The following is a 19,561-nucleotide window of genomic DNA, read 5'->3' on the forward strand; positions in this document are numbered from 1 at the left end:
AGGACAGAACATGAAAACTGTGTCCAGTAACATAAAAATAAAGAGATTTCTTAATTGTGTGAAGAACAACAGAGAAACTAACAATAATTTTAGCCCATTATGTGATGCTACTGGTTGAATTTTTCAGTAATTTTCTGGTGTGCTTCTGGGCAGCAGGGAGGAGGAAAGGACATAGGAGAGTTGATGTATTTGTATCCTGTGGTATGATTCCTGCCCCCCCCCCCCCCCCCCCCCCCCCAGTTAGAAATGAAGGTAAACATTAGCGTAATAGATATAATATCTTTTTAAAATTGGCAGAGCTGCTTTTCATGTAGGAGTCATAAGAGTTTATTGATGGACCTTCTTGATCACTGATGTGGCTTTCCTTCAGTAAGCTGTTAAAAAAGGGTTGATAACAAGATTTTTGTATTCCTTCCTTTAATTTTCAAATAGTCACACAAGGCCAATTGCATTTGTAAGAATTATGTTGCTGATGTTATGTACAAGTATTTTGTTAGGCCCTTGAGTTTATATTCTAGAACATCATGAGTTTTAAATTTGGACAGTTATCTCCCTCCAGTAGGATGACTGAGCAGGTGTGTTTACCTCTGAAGGGATTAGTTGCTTGCTGTGTGTGATTTAATGCTTTTGTAGTGGGGAAAAAAGTACCCATCACATTTGTACAAAGTTGTAAAAATTGTAAGCAGTGAACGTTACCAGTGCTAAATTATGTGAATTTATTGGTGATTTGAGCACGGGCAAATGACATTTTTTAAAAGTAGGTTGCAAAACAAAGATTTCCAGGATGAGGGGCCTTGTTAACTCTGAAAAATTACTAGGGGTACTTGATGTGCATATTTACTTGAGCATAAACTTTCAGAACATCGCTTTGGAGAAAAAAAAATAGTATAGATACTTGGAAGTTTTATGCAAGGGAGTAATGGGAATTACGGTATGACTGCTGTTGAACCACTGTGTCCAAGCCTGGTGTTCATAATTCTAGGGAGAAGAAGTGCTAGAGGGACCGTAGGAATGGCCATGCTGTTTCAGACCAGGGCCTGTTTAGTGCAGCAGTTTTCTCTTACAAAGGCCACACTTGGGTGTCTGGGGAAGATTAAGAACACAGTGAATCTTGTAAAATTATCTGCACTAATGTTCGCCCATCCTCTGATGATTTTTCAGCTGTTGGGGATCTTCTGAGATGCTTCTAGCTTGTGCATTTAGAGAGTGTTCTTCCATATGCTTACCTTGTCTCTCCCTGGGTCTGTGCAGATTTCTATGATATCTTTTGGTAAAGAGTGCACAGGTTTGCTACCATTTGCATGAAGAACAGTCTTTCTCCTGCTGGCTTTGTTTGGTGGCCACAGGTTCTTGTAGAAGAAACTGAACAGTCAAACCCTACTCACCGTATTCAAGCCTCCTATGATTTTTTTTTTTTTTTTTTTTTTTGTATTCCTTTCTCTACAAAATATCTCTCTTCCATCATTTCCTTTTCAGGCTGAAGAACTTCTGCATTTCTTAAATGGAGGCTGTTTCATGGCTTTACTTGTCCTTGTAATCTTCCTCTGAACCTCCAGGACCCAGCACCAGGGGGTATTTTTGCCCTTAACTCAGGTTCTCTGAACTGATATACTGTGAGCTGTGTTTAGCACAACCCAGGGAGGAAGCAAATTTTTGGGGACTAGAAGGAGTTGTGAGAGACTCTTTTAGTTATAGCTGTTCTTGAGGGGAAAAAAACCCAGAGCCTTATCCTAAATTACTTGTGTAAATAATTGAAATATCATAGCAAAGAGTTTTGGCAGGCTGAACGGGTTAGGAGATGGAGAGAAACAAGTGGAGATTAGATATCAGGGATACCTTTATAACAGTGGCAGTAGTTACTGAGTCAGAAAATTTAAAAGGGTTACAGTAGAATTTCCATCACTGGGGAAAAAATATCAGGATTTGATATTTTCTAAAAATTATATTCTACTATCGCAGTTACTCAAAGTAAGATTCAAAATAGTGATGTCTTGTGGTTTGTTCCACAAAAGTCAGATCAGGGAATGACATGACTGGTGTTCAATCAGCTAAAACTGATCTCACTGCTGAAAGAAGCAGATGTGTTTCCAAGGGCTGTTTTCCCAGGGCCTGAATTTTCAGGAAAGAGTGAGCACTTACATTCTTAATTATATTTAAATGCAGATGCACTTAACATCTCTAAAAAGTGTCCCCTGGAGGAAGGGAGGAAAGCTGTGGAGCAATTGGTCACAAAGCACACGGCGAGGCTGTGGCAGGTATACGCGTGCAGGAGGGGAAAGGGAAGCATGTTGGGAGAATTAATGAAGACGGTTGTCATATTTCTGCTGGGGATAATGAAGGGAAATATGTCTGTGTGGTTAGCAAGTCCTTCACTTCCAGGATCTACTGGCTCATCCTGTTTGGGGCAGTCTGAACTATCCCCAGGTCGTGCCAGCTGCCTGTTGGGTCTTGCGCTTGCTGAGTGCTGGTGACCTGTGAAGTTACTCTGCGTGCCTGCAGGGGAGGTGCAGCTCGTTGGAGGTGATTTTGGTAGTGTGTCTTGTTCTGGGGGAAAGGGTTGGACTCTTAAGAGGTTTTTCCCTTCGACGTTTCCTGGGAGGGCTGTTGACCAAGCAGACTGGATCCTTTGCCTCTTCTCCCACCCAGGTTTCCAGGACCTGTGCCTGGAGTGCCTGCAAAGCGCTCCTCTGCACCATGCAGGTACATCTGTCCCGTAGTCTGTCTCCCCTGCCCACTGACTCCCTGTAGCTCTCTGGGGATCTGTGCGCACAGGGAAGAGGCAAAATAGTCTCTTTGTAGTTTCAGACATGTCACCAAAACGGGATAAAAGAACTTATCAACACCAATTTGATGTAGATAAGCAGACACTCCTTTATTAACGGCTGGGTGTGCAGGGGAGTTGTCTCACCAACAATGCACACCTAACTCGTGTAGCATGCTGATTATATTGGATATAGTAATACATATTAATCAAGTTTGCATACATAAACATGCTAATTCCTGTAAATCATTTTCATATTCCCACCTCTTTCTGGTCATGTGCACTTGAGTCCTGAAATGAGTCGAGGGGGCTGCTTTTGTGACCACCACAGACTACTGACCTAAAAGAAAGACCCTCAAATGCCCTTGACTCAGGGACTTTGGCTCACATTGCAATTTTAACATGCTTTGAGGCCCTTTCACAATACAGCTTTTAAAACACCTAGTCTCCAGGACTATAAATAATCCTTACTAAACTAACAATGGTACCTCGTCTAGCAGCGTAACTGGTTGAATGGTTACTTTAAACTGAACACATCTCTATGGCTACTTAAAACATTACACCACTATCTTCTACAAAACCCGATATTTCTGTGAGATTCCATTTAATTGATTAGTCCTAATCATTCCTTATCAGAATCTCCAAAAATAATCAACTCAAATTAATAACAAATTAGTAACAATAAGGTTTACATCTGTAAGATTTTTATCTCTTTAAGGCAGGAATATTCATAAACCAAGTACATGAGAAGCATGAGATAGTGTATTTGAAATCATATTGCAAATCTTTTGGCCTCCAAGCAGAGACACGAGGGAGTCATTATCAGGGAGTCTGCATATCCTGCCTGGTATCCTCAGGGCAGGCTTTTCATTTCTCTTCTTCAACAAGTTCCCATAGTGTGCTTGAAGTACACTGTTGGAAGTTAACCTAAATGCTCTGAAAAACAGAACTCCTTCCACCTGCATTTAAATAATAATACAAAGTTAAGGGAGATCTCTTATTTTGTAACACCCTTGCTTCCAGCTTTCCACACTGATGCTTCATCATGTCTCCTCAGTCTGTCATGGTGTCTGTGATACGGCTCTTCACATCGTGCTTGGGATCAGTAGCATGTATAAACTGAGCTGCTCTTTTTTTATGGCTCCTGAGGAGCTGTGTGATGAAGTGCTGGCAGTCAGCAACACATCAGATGTTGATGTCACCTCCATAGATGAAAATAGGGCATGTGTCCCATATCTTTAGAGTCTTTGTGATTTTTGTCTACGTTTTTAACTTATGACCTTGTAATCACCAACCAGTAGATAAGGCAGTACAGCACGTGATTGGAAGAGATGTCCTGGTCAACTTACATGGCATAGCCTTCCCAGGCAAGCTGCTGTGTGTTCAAGCAGCAAAATGAATGAAGGAAAACAGCATGTGTACTGTTAACAGTTTTCTAAAACACACGTGTCTTCTTTTGTGATGCCTAAGTATTCCTTCCTTCAGCCCTGCTCTGTTAACAGGCTGATTTTCCTCACTTTGTATTGTCTTTGAGTTCCTGATGTAATGGACAGTCAGAAATTTTATGGTGGTACTTTTGTGAAAGGTGCATTCAGGTACTGACAGTTACCTGAACGGGATTCACAGGTAGTGCTGTCTGTCAGACCACAGAAAGACCTGTGGGCAGCTTCTTGTCCACCCATATCCAAAATGCTCCTGATCTTTTTTACACCCAAAGTGAGTAAAAATTCACTGAACCTTCTTTTTCTGCATGCCCCTATCTCTTGAAATACACTGACTCTTTTTACCTCCACCTTTGTTTAAGAAACCTGGAACCAGCTCTGATTGTCACCATGTCCATCCTAGGGTGCGCTTTCATAAGCAGTTTAAGCCAGTCTAAGGTGTCCACACTGCTGCTAAAAGAGGACATGCTGCCCATCCTCCTCCTGAGCCCACCTGGGTGGTTCAAGTCCTGGCCTTCAGCCATCACCAGCCAAGAGAGTCAGGAGCTGCTTTCCCTACGCTGGCATCTAGTGACCTCGGTCAGGGTGAGGCTGGTGGCAGGAACATGTGGAAGAAGGTGGTCAGTGGAGTTGCCCCTCTTGGCAACAGCTGCATCATAGGTTTCTTTAACCTGCTTCTGGAGCTGTGCCCATATCCAGTAATGCTCCAGAGGGACTAATGTTGGGTCTGTTTTCAGGGGGAGCTGTAGAGAGTCACGTGCATTAAGCCTTTGTCGCTGTCAAGGTAAATTCGTTGAAGAAATTAGTTAGATGTGTGAAAGGGTTGATTTTTTTTTTTTTAAGCATTGCTTAGTCTGAAAAGTGTATCTGGTATTTTTTCTATTTAAAAACAAAACAAAAAACCCCATCCAAACAAAAAAAAGCTCCAAACAATGTGCAGTTTAAAGTATATGTTGGGGATTTTTAGTGTTTCCTAATGGAAGTCTTTGCTTTTTCTCATTCCCACCATTTTGTTTCTTAATTTAACCTGAATGAACTCCATCCAGCAGAGGCCTGAGAAAGGCAGTGTGAAAGCTTTCCTTCCTGTACCTGGATTTTCTTCAGTAACTGAAAACAGGATGTAGAATTTGCATAAGAATGGGGTTCCTGACCACACGGTTAGATACCAAGTATCTGAACAGCTCAGCTGGGCAAGTGACAGACTGTAAGAATGACCTTCTCTATCTGATCTAAGGATACATGTGGCTTTCTTCTTGTGGTTCCCAGTAATGCAGAGTATTTCTGTAGTGCGTTCAAAGATTGACATACTGCAGCTATGCTGTGCAGTTTGAATCAGTTTATACGCTGGTAGCACAAACACTGGCATGGAATATACATCTGCAGGTGACCAACTTAGCCAGAAAAGCTCTTTCCCATGCAGTGAATAATGGGGGGAAATGCTATCCAAGGGAGCACTTAGCAGATACTTTATATACTGTCTCTATCAAACTGAAAATGTAAAGGTTTTCCCCCCTGCTTTTAAAGAAAACAAGGGAAAGTAATTTGTTCTATTTTTTTCATGCAATTCACCTTTCTGTTTTTTGGGGTGTAGATGCCCATGGTCACTGTTGCAATGTGGTAAGACAGCTAAGACCCCACTGGCTGATAAATCTGGCAAAGCACAAAATTAGTTTTGTCCTGCAGCTTCACTTGGCTTTATCAGAGCACCTAAGAGGGCCTTTCTTGTTACACAAACACACAAGGAGAGCAGGATATTTTAGAGGTAGACTGTCAAACGCAGGGACCTTGGGGTAGATTGAATGGTTTGAACTAGAAACTGGAAGAAGTGACAATGGATGGTATGAACAGCTTCTAATCTTGAGTCTGTGCCTTTATTTTATGAGTAAAGCTGAACTCTGGATGGGGAGGAGATTTCTGCATGCTGAGTCTGACTTATCTTACAGAAGTCCGTATTTCTGTGGAAGCATTTGTATAATGCTAACCATGCTAGTGGCAAACTAAACCACGCTGTTGCCAAACAGTCTGGAGGATGTAATAATACAGTTCTGGGGTTCTTGCTGTGTACCTAGCAGGGTGGTAGCAGCCCATGCTGAAGTTTCTATTGCTGCATGTTGGCTTTGGCTGTTATTCACACTTCTTAGGTTGAAGATAGCATGTGTACCTGCACATTGTGTAATTACTTCCCTGATAGCTGTAGACCTCATGGATGGTAGCTATTTAATCAGCCCTTAGGTGGTAAATATCCATTGTTTTCAGGCTGTCTTTTGTGTGGCTGATAAATGTGGCTCATAAACTTTTGCTCTGAAGCAAAAGCACTTAACGGAAGATGTGGTATTTGACTGCTGACTACGGTTAGTCTGAGGTGGTGTTGATGTGAAGTAGGACTTTGATCTGTCTTGTGGATAGCTCAGGTGAACCAACGTGCTCCCAAGTTCATTTTAAGTAGGCTGTCGAAGGTTGGTGAAATAGCAGTGGGGAGAGACAGTTATTAGTGGTAAATGCAAAGTATGTCAGGAAGAGTCCACAGTTTTGATGACACCATGAAGTAGTTATCCAGAGTGCATGGAAACAAGCTTCTGTCACAGAAATGATGGTGATAACTTCCCATTGTTACAGGCCTGTCAGTATTTCACTGCAGCTATCCAGGGCCAGAATAAATATGTGGTTACAAGTACTTCCACAGTAAGTATAGTTAGATCGTGTATACAAAATGCAGGACAGCATCTGGAGTTTTCTGTGGATTTCCTTTTGAATGACACACTTAAAGCTTTGTGTAACAAGATCTCCTTTTGTTTCACCACTGCTTTGTCCATATGCAGGAGTGTGCAGGAGGACACCTGGCTGTGTAAAGGAAGGCAAAAATTATCATGTGTCCTTGTACCCAGACAGCATCAGTGGGAACCAAAGACAACCTTCAGAAAAAGAATTGTGATAACATATATTAGATATAAGACCAATAATGAAGAGAGAAAACAATTAATTGTCCTTTTCTAAAGGAAAGAATAGAGTTAGGACCTAGATCTACCGCCCAGCTGTTTCAGCTCTGATGGGGCTGTATTTTTTCGGACACTCCTACCCTTCTCCATTCCCATCCCCTCATTCTCTCCCTGCCCCATCCCTCCCTTCCCTTTCTCATCCTCAGTGCTGACACCAAGCTTGGTTAAACGCCACCTTGTCCTGGGAGGATTTGGCAGGTTGCGATGGAGTGAGAGTTTAACAGATTGGTGTAGGATGAGCAGAAACTAAAGCTAGGAAACTACTGTGTTAAAGCATAATCCCAAAAATTAAGGTCCCCAGAAGTAAGGAACTGAAAACTTGTTTTTATACGATAGTATGGATAGATTCAAATTGTTCACTGTTACATTTTGAAATAGTGTTGCTCAGGCTAAAACCTCACATGTTAATATGATTCATGTTGAAGAGCACTCTATAAAATGTGTGAAAAGGTAATAGGAACAAGATTAACTCTGCTGTTAGGATGTAGAACTTGTAATTCCATGATGCTTATATTACTGGTTTATTCATGGTACTAGAGGAGCTGCTTGTACCTTGGATCTTATTCTCTGCTATAGTAACAGTCCTTAGAGATAGTAATTGTTGTTTAATTCCTTATAGAGACTAAACTGGTCAAACTCCATTTTAAAACTAATGAGGGCTTCCTTACCTCTTAGATCTGTTACTCCTCCTTACTGCTCTCTTGTCAGCCAACTTACTTGTTGCTAGAACTTACTGATTTTATGCCATCTGAATCTTTCTGGTTGTCTCTCGCAATCTTTAAGAGTAATAAATAGGTTTCATATGTCTAAAATGGTTTCCTTTTTAAAATTTATTCCTTAAAGTGGCCCAGGCTAGATTTAGACTACGTCCATATGTCTGATGACTATAGTTTCCTTTAGGCAGTAGTTTCAAAGTACAGCTTAGTGCTATGAAGAGCTTGATGTTCCACAGTGTGAATTAACGCTGCCACTGAACAGGGAGACCTTGTGCTTCCTTCTCCTGCTCGGAACTATAGTTTTTTCCCTCCCTCTGAACTGGCACTGGCATTCACCTCACCACAAGGTAAGATGAGTCAATTCACTAGACCAACAAAGAAAAAAATTGAGATAATTGATTACTTTAATCAGTCTCGCTGTGGAATCAGATGAGAGCTAGAGTCCAAGGTAGAAAGAGAACAGCTCTTCTCCTCTTAGGAGCTATTAATTTGGCTAATGAAACAGCTTGAGCTCTAAATATGCCCTAACTTAAGAGCCATTCACATTTTTGTCCCTGTTCTCTGAAGTATTCTCCTTTTGTATAAGGAAAATTACCCAGTCTAGGTTTTTAATTCCTGTACCACTTTCATTTCTGCCTTTCATTTGTATAGCTGTCTTGAACAAATATAAATTTGGGAATGCTATATCTCCTACAAATTTAAAAATACTAACCTGATTTGTAATAGGAAGTAAGACTACCTCTGCAGTGAAGTTCTTTGCTCAGCTGCCATTGTACAGTCTTGGACAAGTCACAGAGGTCTACAGATGTACAGCCTGTGTTGAACTTTAAGTGTCTGAGCAGCCCCTTTTGGTTCTGACCATACTCTTTAGCTGTGTTTGGTGTTTTGACAAATACTTTCTACTATTATAAAGTGTCAGTATGAACTGTCAATTCCAATAAATTAAGGAATAAAGCCTCAGAATGCTCTAGTGTGAAATCTTCAAGAGGGATGCAGTTACTTCACAGCCCTAAATTGTTCTTGGAAAACCTGACCCAGGCACTTATGCAAATCCTACCCAAAATGAAGTAGTGCCTGGTATCCAACATCAGTTACAGCTCCTCCAAGAGCAAAGCCACGTGTGGTTTAATAATGCAGTTAACAGCTGTTAGGTTTTTTGCTCAGTCTTGATATGTATTTCACTCTTGTGTAGGGAGGTGTTCAGTTGTGTCTGCAAGAACTTTGCTTACAGAAGCATTCCATTTGCATCCTGGGGACTTAGTTTAAAACTTGTATGAACTGTTCCCCAAAATGTGAGTAGCAGAAATGAGATTATTTTCGCTTACCCATTTTCTTTTTGCATCTTGAAACATGAACCACTCTCTCATTTGGAGAGATGCTCAGGATTACATTTCTGTGCATTACATTTCCTAGGGACATACAAAATTATTTCTTGAAATCTAACCAGCTGTTTAAAAACAGTCTCAGCGTGTTACTGTTCTGCCTTAAACCCAAAAGGGAATGTGATCTTTGTTTTGATCCACAGACAGCTGAAGATGATGTTTGCTCATGCACCCAGTCTATCTCAGAGAGGCTTAGGACACAAACCATTTGTACCACATAGGACATCTTACCCAGCACAAAAGAAAAGCATGTGTAACCAGTTTACTTAAGGGTAAAGAAAGACAGATATGATCACTGCAGCTGGGAGCTATTCTCCTGTCCAGCTGATATATATATTATCTTGTTCCTAATGTGTATTTAGCAGCAAAGCCTGGTCTTTGTCAGACCTGGAAAGCATGTTCGTAGTCCCAAAGACTTCTCTGACTTTTCCACCTATACTTACTGCTCTATCAGAAACCTCTTAGGTCTCACAATAGCCTTGTCTTGTATGTTTTTGGCTACAAGGACTTCTCCACTCCCTATCTTCATGTTCTCTTCTTCCTTCTTCCTCATGACTCCAAATATTCAGATTGCAGATAGGCTGCTTTGCACCTGGAAAAAGGTGGGAGAGAACTCCCTGGGAGTCACCAGGTTAAGTTCCACAGGAGCAGGAGGCAGAGGCTGTCCTGTCCATCAGCATCCCTGTTAGCAGAGGATTGGTTGTGCAGTCTCCATCAACAAGGCATGTGCCTCTAGAATGGCTTTCTCTACAGGCTTGCTGCACTTTGGCAAACATCACCATGTCCTATTTCTTAAGTACCGGTCTCTACCGCAGAAGTATGTCTGTTTTCTGTCTGATATGAGGTTATCGGTTGATTTGAATACTTCCTGTGTCTTCAGACAGCACCTAGAGCGAATGCCAGGAACCCTCCGCTTCTGCCTTTACTGGCCATCCTCTGCACATCTTCCCTGCTCACAGCACTGCACATCCTCTCCTTTAAACTTCCCTTCTGACTGTAGCATTCAATGTAAAGTGTCCTCTAGTCACCCCTCTTTAGTGCTTCTTTCTGGGTGCCCAGCGACACGCCACTTCAGCAATACTCTAGTTTCAGTACATATCAACTGCTGCCGTATTTTTTTCCAGCTGAGATTTAGAGCTAAAGCACTGGGCTGTTGGCTGCATCTCACTGTTTCTTTACAACAACGTGTCAGATTTTCCTGTTGACAGCTGGAGTGCATGAACTGCCTTCCTCTGAAATTGAGTAGTGGGGTGGTTTTGGTTTGAGGTTTTTTTTTCCCTTCTCCTAAATCTCAGTGACCTTTTAAATTAGACCTTTCCTCCTCTTGCTTTTCAAGCAGATCCTCACAAAGGAAACTTTGAATGCAGTGACATGCGTCTCAGCATCTTAAACGTGAGAGCTGCTTAGCTGCCTGGAGCTTGGCACTCTTGGTGACTGCTCATCTCGCTTGCACTGTCCCTGCAGGGCTTGTCTCCTGCTCCGTGTCCACCTTGTTCAAGTGCCAGCAAAAAAGTGGCAGTGATGCTGCTCTGGACAATGTCTCCTTTCAAGGCTCTTGGTGAGAGGAACCCTGTTGCAGGAAGCCCTTTGTCCTCACTTAGCTGAAGGGCTCTCTGGGTGTGCATGTCCCATTGCCCAAAAGTACCCCCATTGCCCAAGGACGGGCGCTGTCTGTCCTCCAGCCCTGGGCACAGCTGCAGGGGAAGGATGGCAGTGGGTCCTCTGATGCTTTGACTGTGGTGGGAAGGGTTGCTTCATGTTTTAGTGCAGCATATTCAGGTGGTAATAAACAGTTAAACATGTAATGTGTAGCATCACTTCATGCCTCTGCAAAGGAGCTAAAGCGACATTTTGGGGAAGGAGGAGGAAATAAAGAGGGAATTTAAGTTTCTTGGAAATATTTGCAGTTTTTCATATAGAAGCTGCAATAAATGAATATTGCATGAATATCAGTAGACAAATTCTTATTTAAATGTGCCTTAAAATACCTTCTCCATTTATAGCAGATGGCGTTACTACCTTTTTTACATCAGTTCTTTGAACTGCTTGTCATTTTTGTTGGAGCCCTGTGTTTTCTGGTGATCTCTTTATTCCTTTGAAAGACTTGCTTGGAAAACAACTAGTGGAGAATCACAATCAATTTTTATTGAGAACAGATAGGAGTTGTTCAAGGTATAGATATTTCAGTATCATGTGCCTGGATTTGTATTGATCAGGGAATTGCTATTCTCCTATGACAGGAGAAGCTTCACTAATGAAGGAGCACAAATGTGGTCGTGATGGGTGACAGCTGCCTTTTTGCTTCAAGTGACTTCAGCAGTAGAGGAGAAGGAAGCCAAATGATAATATGATTCAGTAGAGGTAAAATATGCAGAAGGAAAGGTGAGGGTTTGGCAGGAGGCTGTGAGAAGAGTGGGAAGCAGAACAGAAAAACAGATACCTGAGATGGTGGGATGTGGGGTTTTTTTGTTTGATTTTGGGGTTTTTTTTCTTTTCCTCTTTTATTGTGGTAGCAGACCACTACCCAAATCTGAGCAGGAAATGTTTTTAACTTGGTGCCTTTTCCTCGGGGAGATGGGTCTGATCAGATGGCAAAAAAACCTTTTTGTGGGTGTGCACCCCAGCTGCTGCAGCTGGCTAAAGGAGGGAATGGGGTTGGGATAACGTCTCTTTCTAGAAGGCTGCTGTGGCCTCTGGGAAGTACTGTAATGTTAGAGTGAGTGGAGGGTGTCCCAAAACAGGGATGCAGCCCCTGTGGAAGTGGGGTTCACCTGCGCCTGACAGGAGGTGAAAGAAAGACTTTTTATTTAAAAGTAGTAATTTTAATGTGAATGCTGTTCAGTTCACTTTGAGAGCCATTAAAAGAGCCATAAAGGTGCTTGTGGAGACACAATTAAATCATCCTATACACAAGTCTGCACATAACAGCATTGCTGGAAGTTATTAAAATGTCAGTCTAGAAAGCAGAAATCCAAAAAACTGTTCAGATAAACTGATTTGTCTTCCTCCTTCCCCGTCTAGCAGCCCAAGCAAGACTTTCATATTCTTGAGGTCTTTGTGTGTCTCTAGAATGACTTAAGTGATACTTATTGTACTCCATCTCTGTCAAGATAGTAGCTATCAGGCCTCATTCACTGATAAAGGAACTACCTCAGGAAGCCTTGTTTACTTAATATCTAATCAGTACTCTGCTTAGAAGTGATATCTGTTCTCCCCTGAATTTATTGCTACCTTCAGGTTTTCACTCCTTGGTCCTGGTACTTGGCTAATCTGTAGTGATATAGTTTTATTTCTTCTAACAAATCTGTCATAGAGATGTAGGACTGGAATATCCTAAACCAGCAGTGATGTACTCAGCAATGTGGAAAAATATGACTAGTATCTTATAGTTTTAAGGAATCCCTCATTATGTCATTGCACAAATTAATGTTTTTTTCACATCTTAAAATTTGCATTTGGTTTTCCTTCCTCCATCTCAAAAAGGATGCAGTAGGTGAAGAAAAACTAATGAGAAGGACAGCCTGTGTGATCAGAGAAATACACAGAGAGAAATCAGAAAGAAATCCAGAGAAAGTCTAAAGCATGATAGTATGTCAATGTGAAAAAGTGAAATAACTGAGGGAAGGTGTTGGAAATCTGTGACATCATGAATGGTATGCAGAAGGTGAATAAGGACTATTTATTTTTTCATCCTTAACATTAATTAGGATGCTCAGTGAAATTAATCAAGTATAAAGTGTTAGAAAGGAGGCACTGCTTTATGTAACACATCATGGTGCTGTGGGGTTCACTGGCATAGGACTGGTGTGGAGGTCTTCAGGGGACTGGGCAGTTGTGGATGCTGCTTCTCTACCCTGGGAAATCCATGATTTCTAGAAGCCAAGGGGGCTAGTAAGGGGAAAAATTTCTTTATTTACATGCTGCCTAAGTGTTTGGTAAGACAGAGATTAATGAGTAAAATGGACTTTTGGTCCAAGTATGCCATTGCCTCTATTCTTGCAGGCTACTGAGTTTGTTTACCCGGTGTGGGAAGTGGTCAGTCCTTTGGCCCCTTGTTTACTTCAGCATTCCTGCTAGCATTACCAGATGTCAGCCTAACTGATGGCTCAGGAACTGTCTGGCAGGTTCAGCTGTCACAGCCAGCACTGCAAAACCTCGAACTGATTTCAGCCGGCAGCAGGTTAGTCTGTAACATTGGTGGTGATGGTATCGTCTTTTAGTGGCACATTGTATGTCAGTGTGAGCAGCCCAGGATTCTCTTGATGCTTCTTGACCTATTCTATCTACTTATACAGCTGTTTACATAGCTGCAGAGGTATAATTCTCCTATCGTGTCAAGGTCTTTTGGATGATAAACTGATTGACCTCTTTGTCATACTCCTTCATAATTGTTTTCCAGATTATTCCCAGGTAACTCTTTTTTGTAAGGTTTCCTATAGCACTGCAAAATGAAATATGAACAGTCTGCTAGGAAACTGAGTTAGGTATAAATATATCAATAAGGGCAGAAAAATTTCCATTCTAGACCTATCCATTTTCAGTAGGCCTACATTTTTTTTTTGCCTGTTCTCACTTGGCATTCTTCTTCACATTGCTCATTAATTTTACTATTTTTACATAATTCTTATTTTACATGTTTCCTGAAATCAGAGAGGTTCAGTCCACCCACTCTGCCCTTTTCCTAAAAATGCAGTGTGATCAAATTTGCATTAACACCTAGTCAGCTCTCGTGGTTGTACGATCCCATCTTCAGTGTACGTGCAGTGCAGAAAAACTTGGGAGGCAGAACTGTGAATCACTTCACCACTAAGCAAATGTCCAAGTTCAAAAGTAGCATTTATTTTAAAGCCTGTGGAGAGGTGCAGCTCTTCCATCTAGTTCTGTCTGAAAGAAATGTGGTTACTGAGGACTCCATCACGCCTGTGTGTGCTCTGCATGCCTTTGGGACTACTACTAGAGCTAGCTGCCTTCACATCATGTCAGAAAGCATTCGGCTTTCTGAAGGAGAAATGAGAGAGGATAAGGGAACTGGAGAAATATATATTGTGTTTTGCCTACTTTGCCAGGCTTTCCACCCCCTTCACTAACCATTCATGTGAGCATAATTTGTGACCTTGGCCTTGCTACGTGTACAGTAAGTGGGGCTAGCAGTGCCTGACAGATTTAATGGATTTGTTGGAACTTTCTCCTCTGAAGGTCTGATTTTTTTAATTTATGATTTTAAACCTTTATATGCACAATTTAAAAACATAGACTAGTTAAGACTTTCCACTACTCAAATTGGTATGACATAATTTGGAATCACCGAAGCCTGGCAAGTAGTTATGCTACTACAAGACAGTGTTCAGAACCCCTTTGTGGGATTTAAAAAAAAAAAAGGGGGGGGGGGGGCAGGGAGGAAGAAAAAACTGAAAAAGTATCCAAACAAGAAATGTCAGATTTTGGCTTCAGAAGACAGGTGGGTTCACAGACTGTGACTACTTCTTCTAGCTGTAGCTAAACAGGCAATACAACATACATCCTTCACATAGGTGTGAAAAAAAAAAAAAGGCAAGAAAAAGCAAGCCATCTAATTGTTGGGCTTATTTAGGATTTATTAACCTTTATTGGCAAAAGGAGGACTGTATTGTGTTTAGTTTAAACTCTGCTTGCCTTTTGACTTTTTTCTATTTTACTTGTCTGTACAGTTTTGGGTTTTCAACTATGAGTGAATATCTAGCTCACTCCTCTGTATTGCACCATGGTTATGTTGGGGACCCTACTAAACTAACAGACCAACAGTCCTGTCAGCGAACAACTAGAGGGTATTGTACGTCTCCTTGCAACACAGTACTTCAGGTTATAACTTTTCACTGGATAATAACTTTTAATCTCCAAACTTTGCAGCCAATGCAAAGGAGGACCTGAAAAAGTCTGTTTTACAGAGGGAGGGAGAGGAACATCCCTTTCCAGATAGAAAGCTGTAGAGGAGAAAGTTGTCTGTATTGCCAGAGTATTTTGTGGCGGTCTTGTGACGCAGTGGCATAGTGGTTGCTGTCATGGTCATCTCACAGTCGCCATCCCACCTTCCAAAGACAAAGCTTTAGCTAATACCAAGCATCATAAGCTCTGCAGAGAAACTGCTTTTACTGCATATTGTTATTCCTCCCATCCACACACAGACTTAAACTCTTTCACATTCAGCAGGTACAAAATCTCTCCCTTTCTCTCTCTCTCTCTACATCTCTCTGGGCTACTTTATTTTTATTCCCACCCCCACCCCAAGGTCTTACTGAATCACGTCTAGTTAGTGTGAAATAATTGTTCTCAACTGTTTCCTACTTTGTGTGCTGTTTCAGAGCTAAGTGAGAGTTGGAATATCTGAAAACTTGTCTGCTTTTTCCAGATAGACCAAATGATTTACTGGAAGATGAAGTCTACCTGTAAATCTTTCTTGTCTTTCTCCAGTAATAGGTCGCAGGCAGCTTAGGTCATTTGCCTGCATGGGTGTCATACATAGTTCTAGTGATTCTGGAGTAATTGAAATGGTATCTCCTGAGTAGCACAAAATAGTGTGAACTCATTGTTAGTTGAGGGAGTTTCTTCAGGCATGATTGTGTCTATATCAGCAGTTGTACATAAATAATGGATTAAGGAAGCATCCACTATTTGCCATGTCTCTGTCATATTGGTGTTGTGTTTCTGATAGTTTAATATTGTGCCCTGATAATGTTATTACCCATCCTTCGCTATAGACTGCTTTGACTTTGATCAGAGGAAGGTGGTGTGACAATGGTGGAAATGCGGATGGTCAGAAAAAGGCAGCAAGAATGCTAATTTAAACAGTTTTACTGTGGGTCTTCAGTCTCGGGGATGAAATGTCTGAGGTCATTGAGTGATGCTCTGTTCCAAAATGCTATCAGGCAAAAGCCAGCATTGTTCTGATCTTCCTCTTCCTACCTCTGTCCTTCATGCTATGCGTACTATCTGCATGTACTTAAATTGTGTGTGTTTAGTCCCTGCATGCTTTTCACCTCTATTAGGTTGTGGAAAAAGTGGCTTTGCTATCTGTTGTATTGCTAACCATGGCGCTTCTCTTGAGTGCATCCCTGGCAGGTAGTGGGTGGGGGATGCCTGCAGTAACGCGTGGATGTACGTTCAGGGCTCTTATGAGCCTCTGTTCACTGAAGGAGATGATCTCTGACCATGCAGCCTCTGGAAGACGCTGAGGCAGCCCCCAGCATTAATCTCGCTGTGGAAATGGGCCAACAGAAGGGTCAGGTGCAGCACGCTTCTGGGCCCCTCCTCTCTTGTGTACATTACAGTGCAGCAGGAGAGTCCTTGCCCTTCTTTCTACTATCTGCCTCTTGCTGTCTGGAAATAGCAAAGGTTGCAGCAGAGCCTGAATGCAAGCCAGACGCCCTGCACTGCCATTCCCCGTCCTTTCCTCCCTGATCTCCCTCCAGAGCTGCCAGCTTGGACTGCGGGAACGGTCCCCCCAGGAGGGCAGCATCTCTCCACTCCTGGCCCCGGCTCCTGGTTTTGCGGGGCCCAGCCCTGCCTTGCCTTCTCGCCTCTCTCTGTCTCGGCTGGGCTGTGGCACCGTGCCGGAGGCAGCAGGACCTTTCCGAGGAGCCAGGGGCGAGCAGGCTGGACGAGCTGGGCAGCCATGCACAGCCTCTCTGCGCCCAGGCCCCGCTCCTGGAGCTGGGGCTGCGTGCCGGCCTCGCCACCCCCAGGTACGCGGGCCCGGGCTCCGGGTGTGGAGGGTGAGCCCTGTGGGGCCGGGGCTGGCTGGGCAGCCGGCAGCCTCCCTGATCCTTGGCTTCACTCACCCTCTGCCATGGTAAGCATTGGAAATAGCTACCCTGCTCACGCTGCTGAGAGCTCACCTGTGCCTTTCGGGTCCTGCAAGGGTTTCTGCAAGTGCAGTGAGTTTTGGGTACTGCAGCTGATGGCAGATGTCTTCTGAACAACCTTTGTGCTTTCTGATGCTTGACTATATACTGCATGTATGCATGTTTTGCAGGACTCTTGGCATACTTTTACCTTCAGAGTTTAAAATAGTATTTAAATCCAACATACTGGTGGTGAAGTGGTGATTAACCAGCATTTGTTGTGATCATACTGATGTATCAGTGCGTGCATTCATCTGCTGGTTTCTACCTCAGCCTTGAGAGCAGCTTATCACACAAAATGCTTGTATCCAACAGCTGAATTGTGTAGGAATCACAGAGGAAAACATGGGAGCAGTTCTGTATTGATATGGTATCATGTATACATTACTCCGGCAGTGTTCCTGAATGATTACTAAACCTGCTGTACTTGATGAAGTTTTGCTTGCCTTGTAATGAAATTTTAAGGCCTAATAGATATTTTTGATGTGGCCTCTTGTTCCTGTTCACAGCTGCAATTTGCACATCCTGTAGATCTCTTTCAAAATGTGTTGATAGGCAAACATCTGGAAAGTCAATTACTTGATTTTTTTTTTTTCTGTTTAGATGACAATCAAAACAAAACCAATGAAAAGAAAGAGAAAAAAATGGTTTCTCAGAAACCCCATGGTACCATAGAATATACTGTAAGTATTGATACATGATTTGTTCATGACTGCTTTTTAAAAGTGGAGCTGTCGAGGTTGAAAGGGAGCCAGTGACACAAAACTGAAAGCACTAAGTGGATACTGGCTGCAGTTTGTACTTATCTCAATAGGAATTGCTCCAAATATTGTTGGGTGGGGAGAGCTAGGCTCATGTCCTGAACCACTGCTCAACCCACGTCCTCTGCCTCTTCTCACAGCTGCCACTCCTATTTTTACTTCTGTACCATGGCTCTTTAACGGAGCAATTGGTTTCGTTATTCTGAAAAATACTTCCACAGTGTTGCTTAGATCATCAAGTGGTTGGCCTATGCTTGATCCTGAGATGATGTGAGACCTCTTTCTCTAAGCTGGAACAGGGTAGCAGTGTACTGCTGAGGTGGCTCAGAGGGCTAGTTCTGCCCAGAAAGTCTGTGTGTGAGCCGGCCAGGTCCCTGAATGGGGGTTGCACCCCACGCCCACAGTCACGCTGCTTGATGGAAAGGCAAGTGCCCTAGTGCTGTGACTGCTGAAGCTGTAATGAACTTTCCAGTGTGTGTCCTTTCCCCACTTGCCAGATCAGTTCTAAATATGGTAGTGCTGCTTTAAAGCTTTATGAGAAAAGGACAGGCACATCTGTAACACCTCTCTGTTTTATCTTCTGTATACTATGAGAGAACATATTTTTTCTTTTTATTGGTACTGGCCTATCACATAAGCTATTAAACAGAGGGTGTGTTGAGATCATCAAATCTATTTCCTGCAAACAGTCTGTTAGATGGTTTTAGTTCAGCTGGTGTGCTGAATGTGTTCACTATGGTATCTTAAGCTTCAACTCTTTCTTCAGGCTGGAAATCAGGACACCATAAACAGCATAGCATTGAAGTTTAACATCACACCAAACAAGCTTGTGGAGCTCAATAAGCTTTTCACGCAGACGATTGTGCCAGGCCAGGTAAATATTTTATGTTTTTTTTATACCTTAAACCTGATTATTTACTACATATTTAAAAGCTTTTTACTACTTTCACATATCTTTTAGGTACTTGGATACAAGGATAATGGACAGTAATTTAAATCCCTCAAAGGGGAACTCACTAGATACTTATGTGGAGTTGGGGGCAGAGCTTTGAAATTGCCGTATCTGACTTCTGTTATTTATTTGCTGTCACTAAAGCTTAAAGATGACTCTGAAGCTCAAGAGGCTAATGTAGCTGTTGTAAGAGAGTTGAATTCTTGGGAAGCCTAGATAAATGCTGTATATAATACTTTCAGTAATTGAAATGGCTCTTTGCCATTATGTTGGGGATGAGTCAGTCTCCTGTAAAATGAGAAATAATTGGAGATTAACTGGTTTTGGGAGAGTCAAATAATGGAAATGCAAATGTGAAGACTAACATCTAGTTCATGAAGAGCAGATCTCTACTTCTGCTTCACAGACATGAAGAGATCCAAGTGTCCTGATTGGAAATGGGGAAACTGAGGCACAAGGAGATGGCGTGACTTGCCTAAGAATACCCAGCAGACAAAAGCTGGGATAATGAAAATGGTTTCATTTTTCTGAACATTTTTAGTTTAAAACTAAACTGTGAACATTTTTTTAACTTTAGAAGTATCTTTCTTTGCTCAACAAATTACTCTGTTTTTATTTGGGGTGGAGCACTGTACTGCAATTTTAGTACTGTACTAAAACTCTGGGATGTTCAT

General features: G+C 42.2%; 1 protein-coding gene across 8 annotated transcripts in view; it reads left to right on the top strand.

Annotated features, from left to right (window-relative positions):
* The window catches only part of NCOA7 (nuclear receptor coactivator 7), a 104,357-nt gene that overhangs the window by 57,543 nt on the left and 27,253 nt on the right, over positions 1 to 19,561 (top strand). For all 8 annotated transcript variants that reach the window (XM_074862432.1, XM_074862431.1, XM_074862434.1 and 5 more), the window contains 2 exons: positions 17,778 to 17,857; positions 18,702 to 18,809. In XM_074862432.1, the coding sequence (XP_074718533.1) occupies positions 17,778 to 17,857; positions 18,702 to 18,809 (188 nt within the window). The remainder of the gene's footprint in view (positions 1 to 17,777; positions 17,858 to 18,701; positions 18,810 to 19,561) is intronic.

The sequence above is a fragment of the Strix uralensis genome, chromosome 3 (genome assembly GCF_047716275.1).
Source record: "Strix uralensis isolate ZFMK-TIS-50842 chromosome 3, bStrUra1, whole genome shotgun sequence".
Lineage (NCBI taxonomy): Eukaryota > Metazoa > Chordata > Aves > Strigiformes > Strigidae > Strix > Strix uralensis.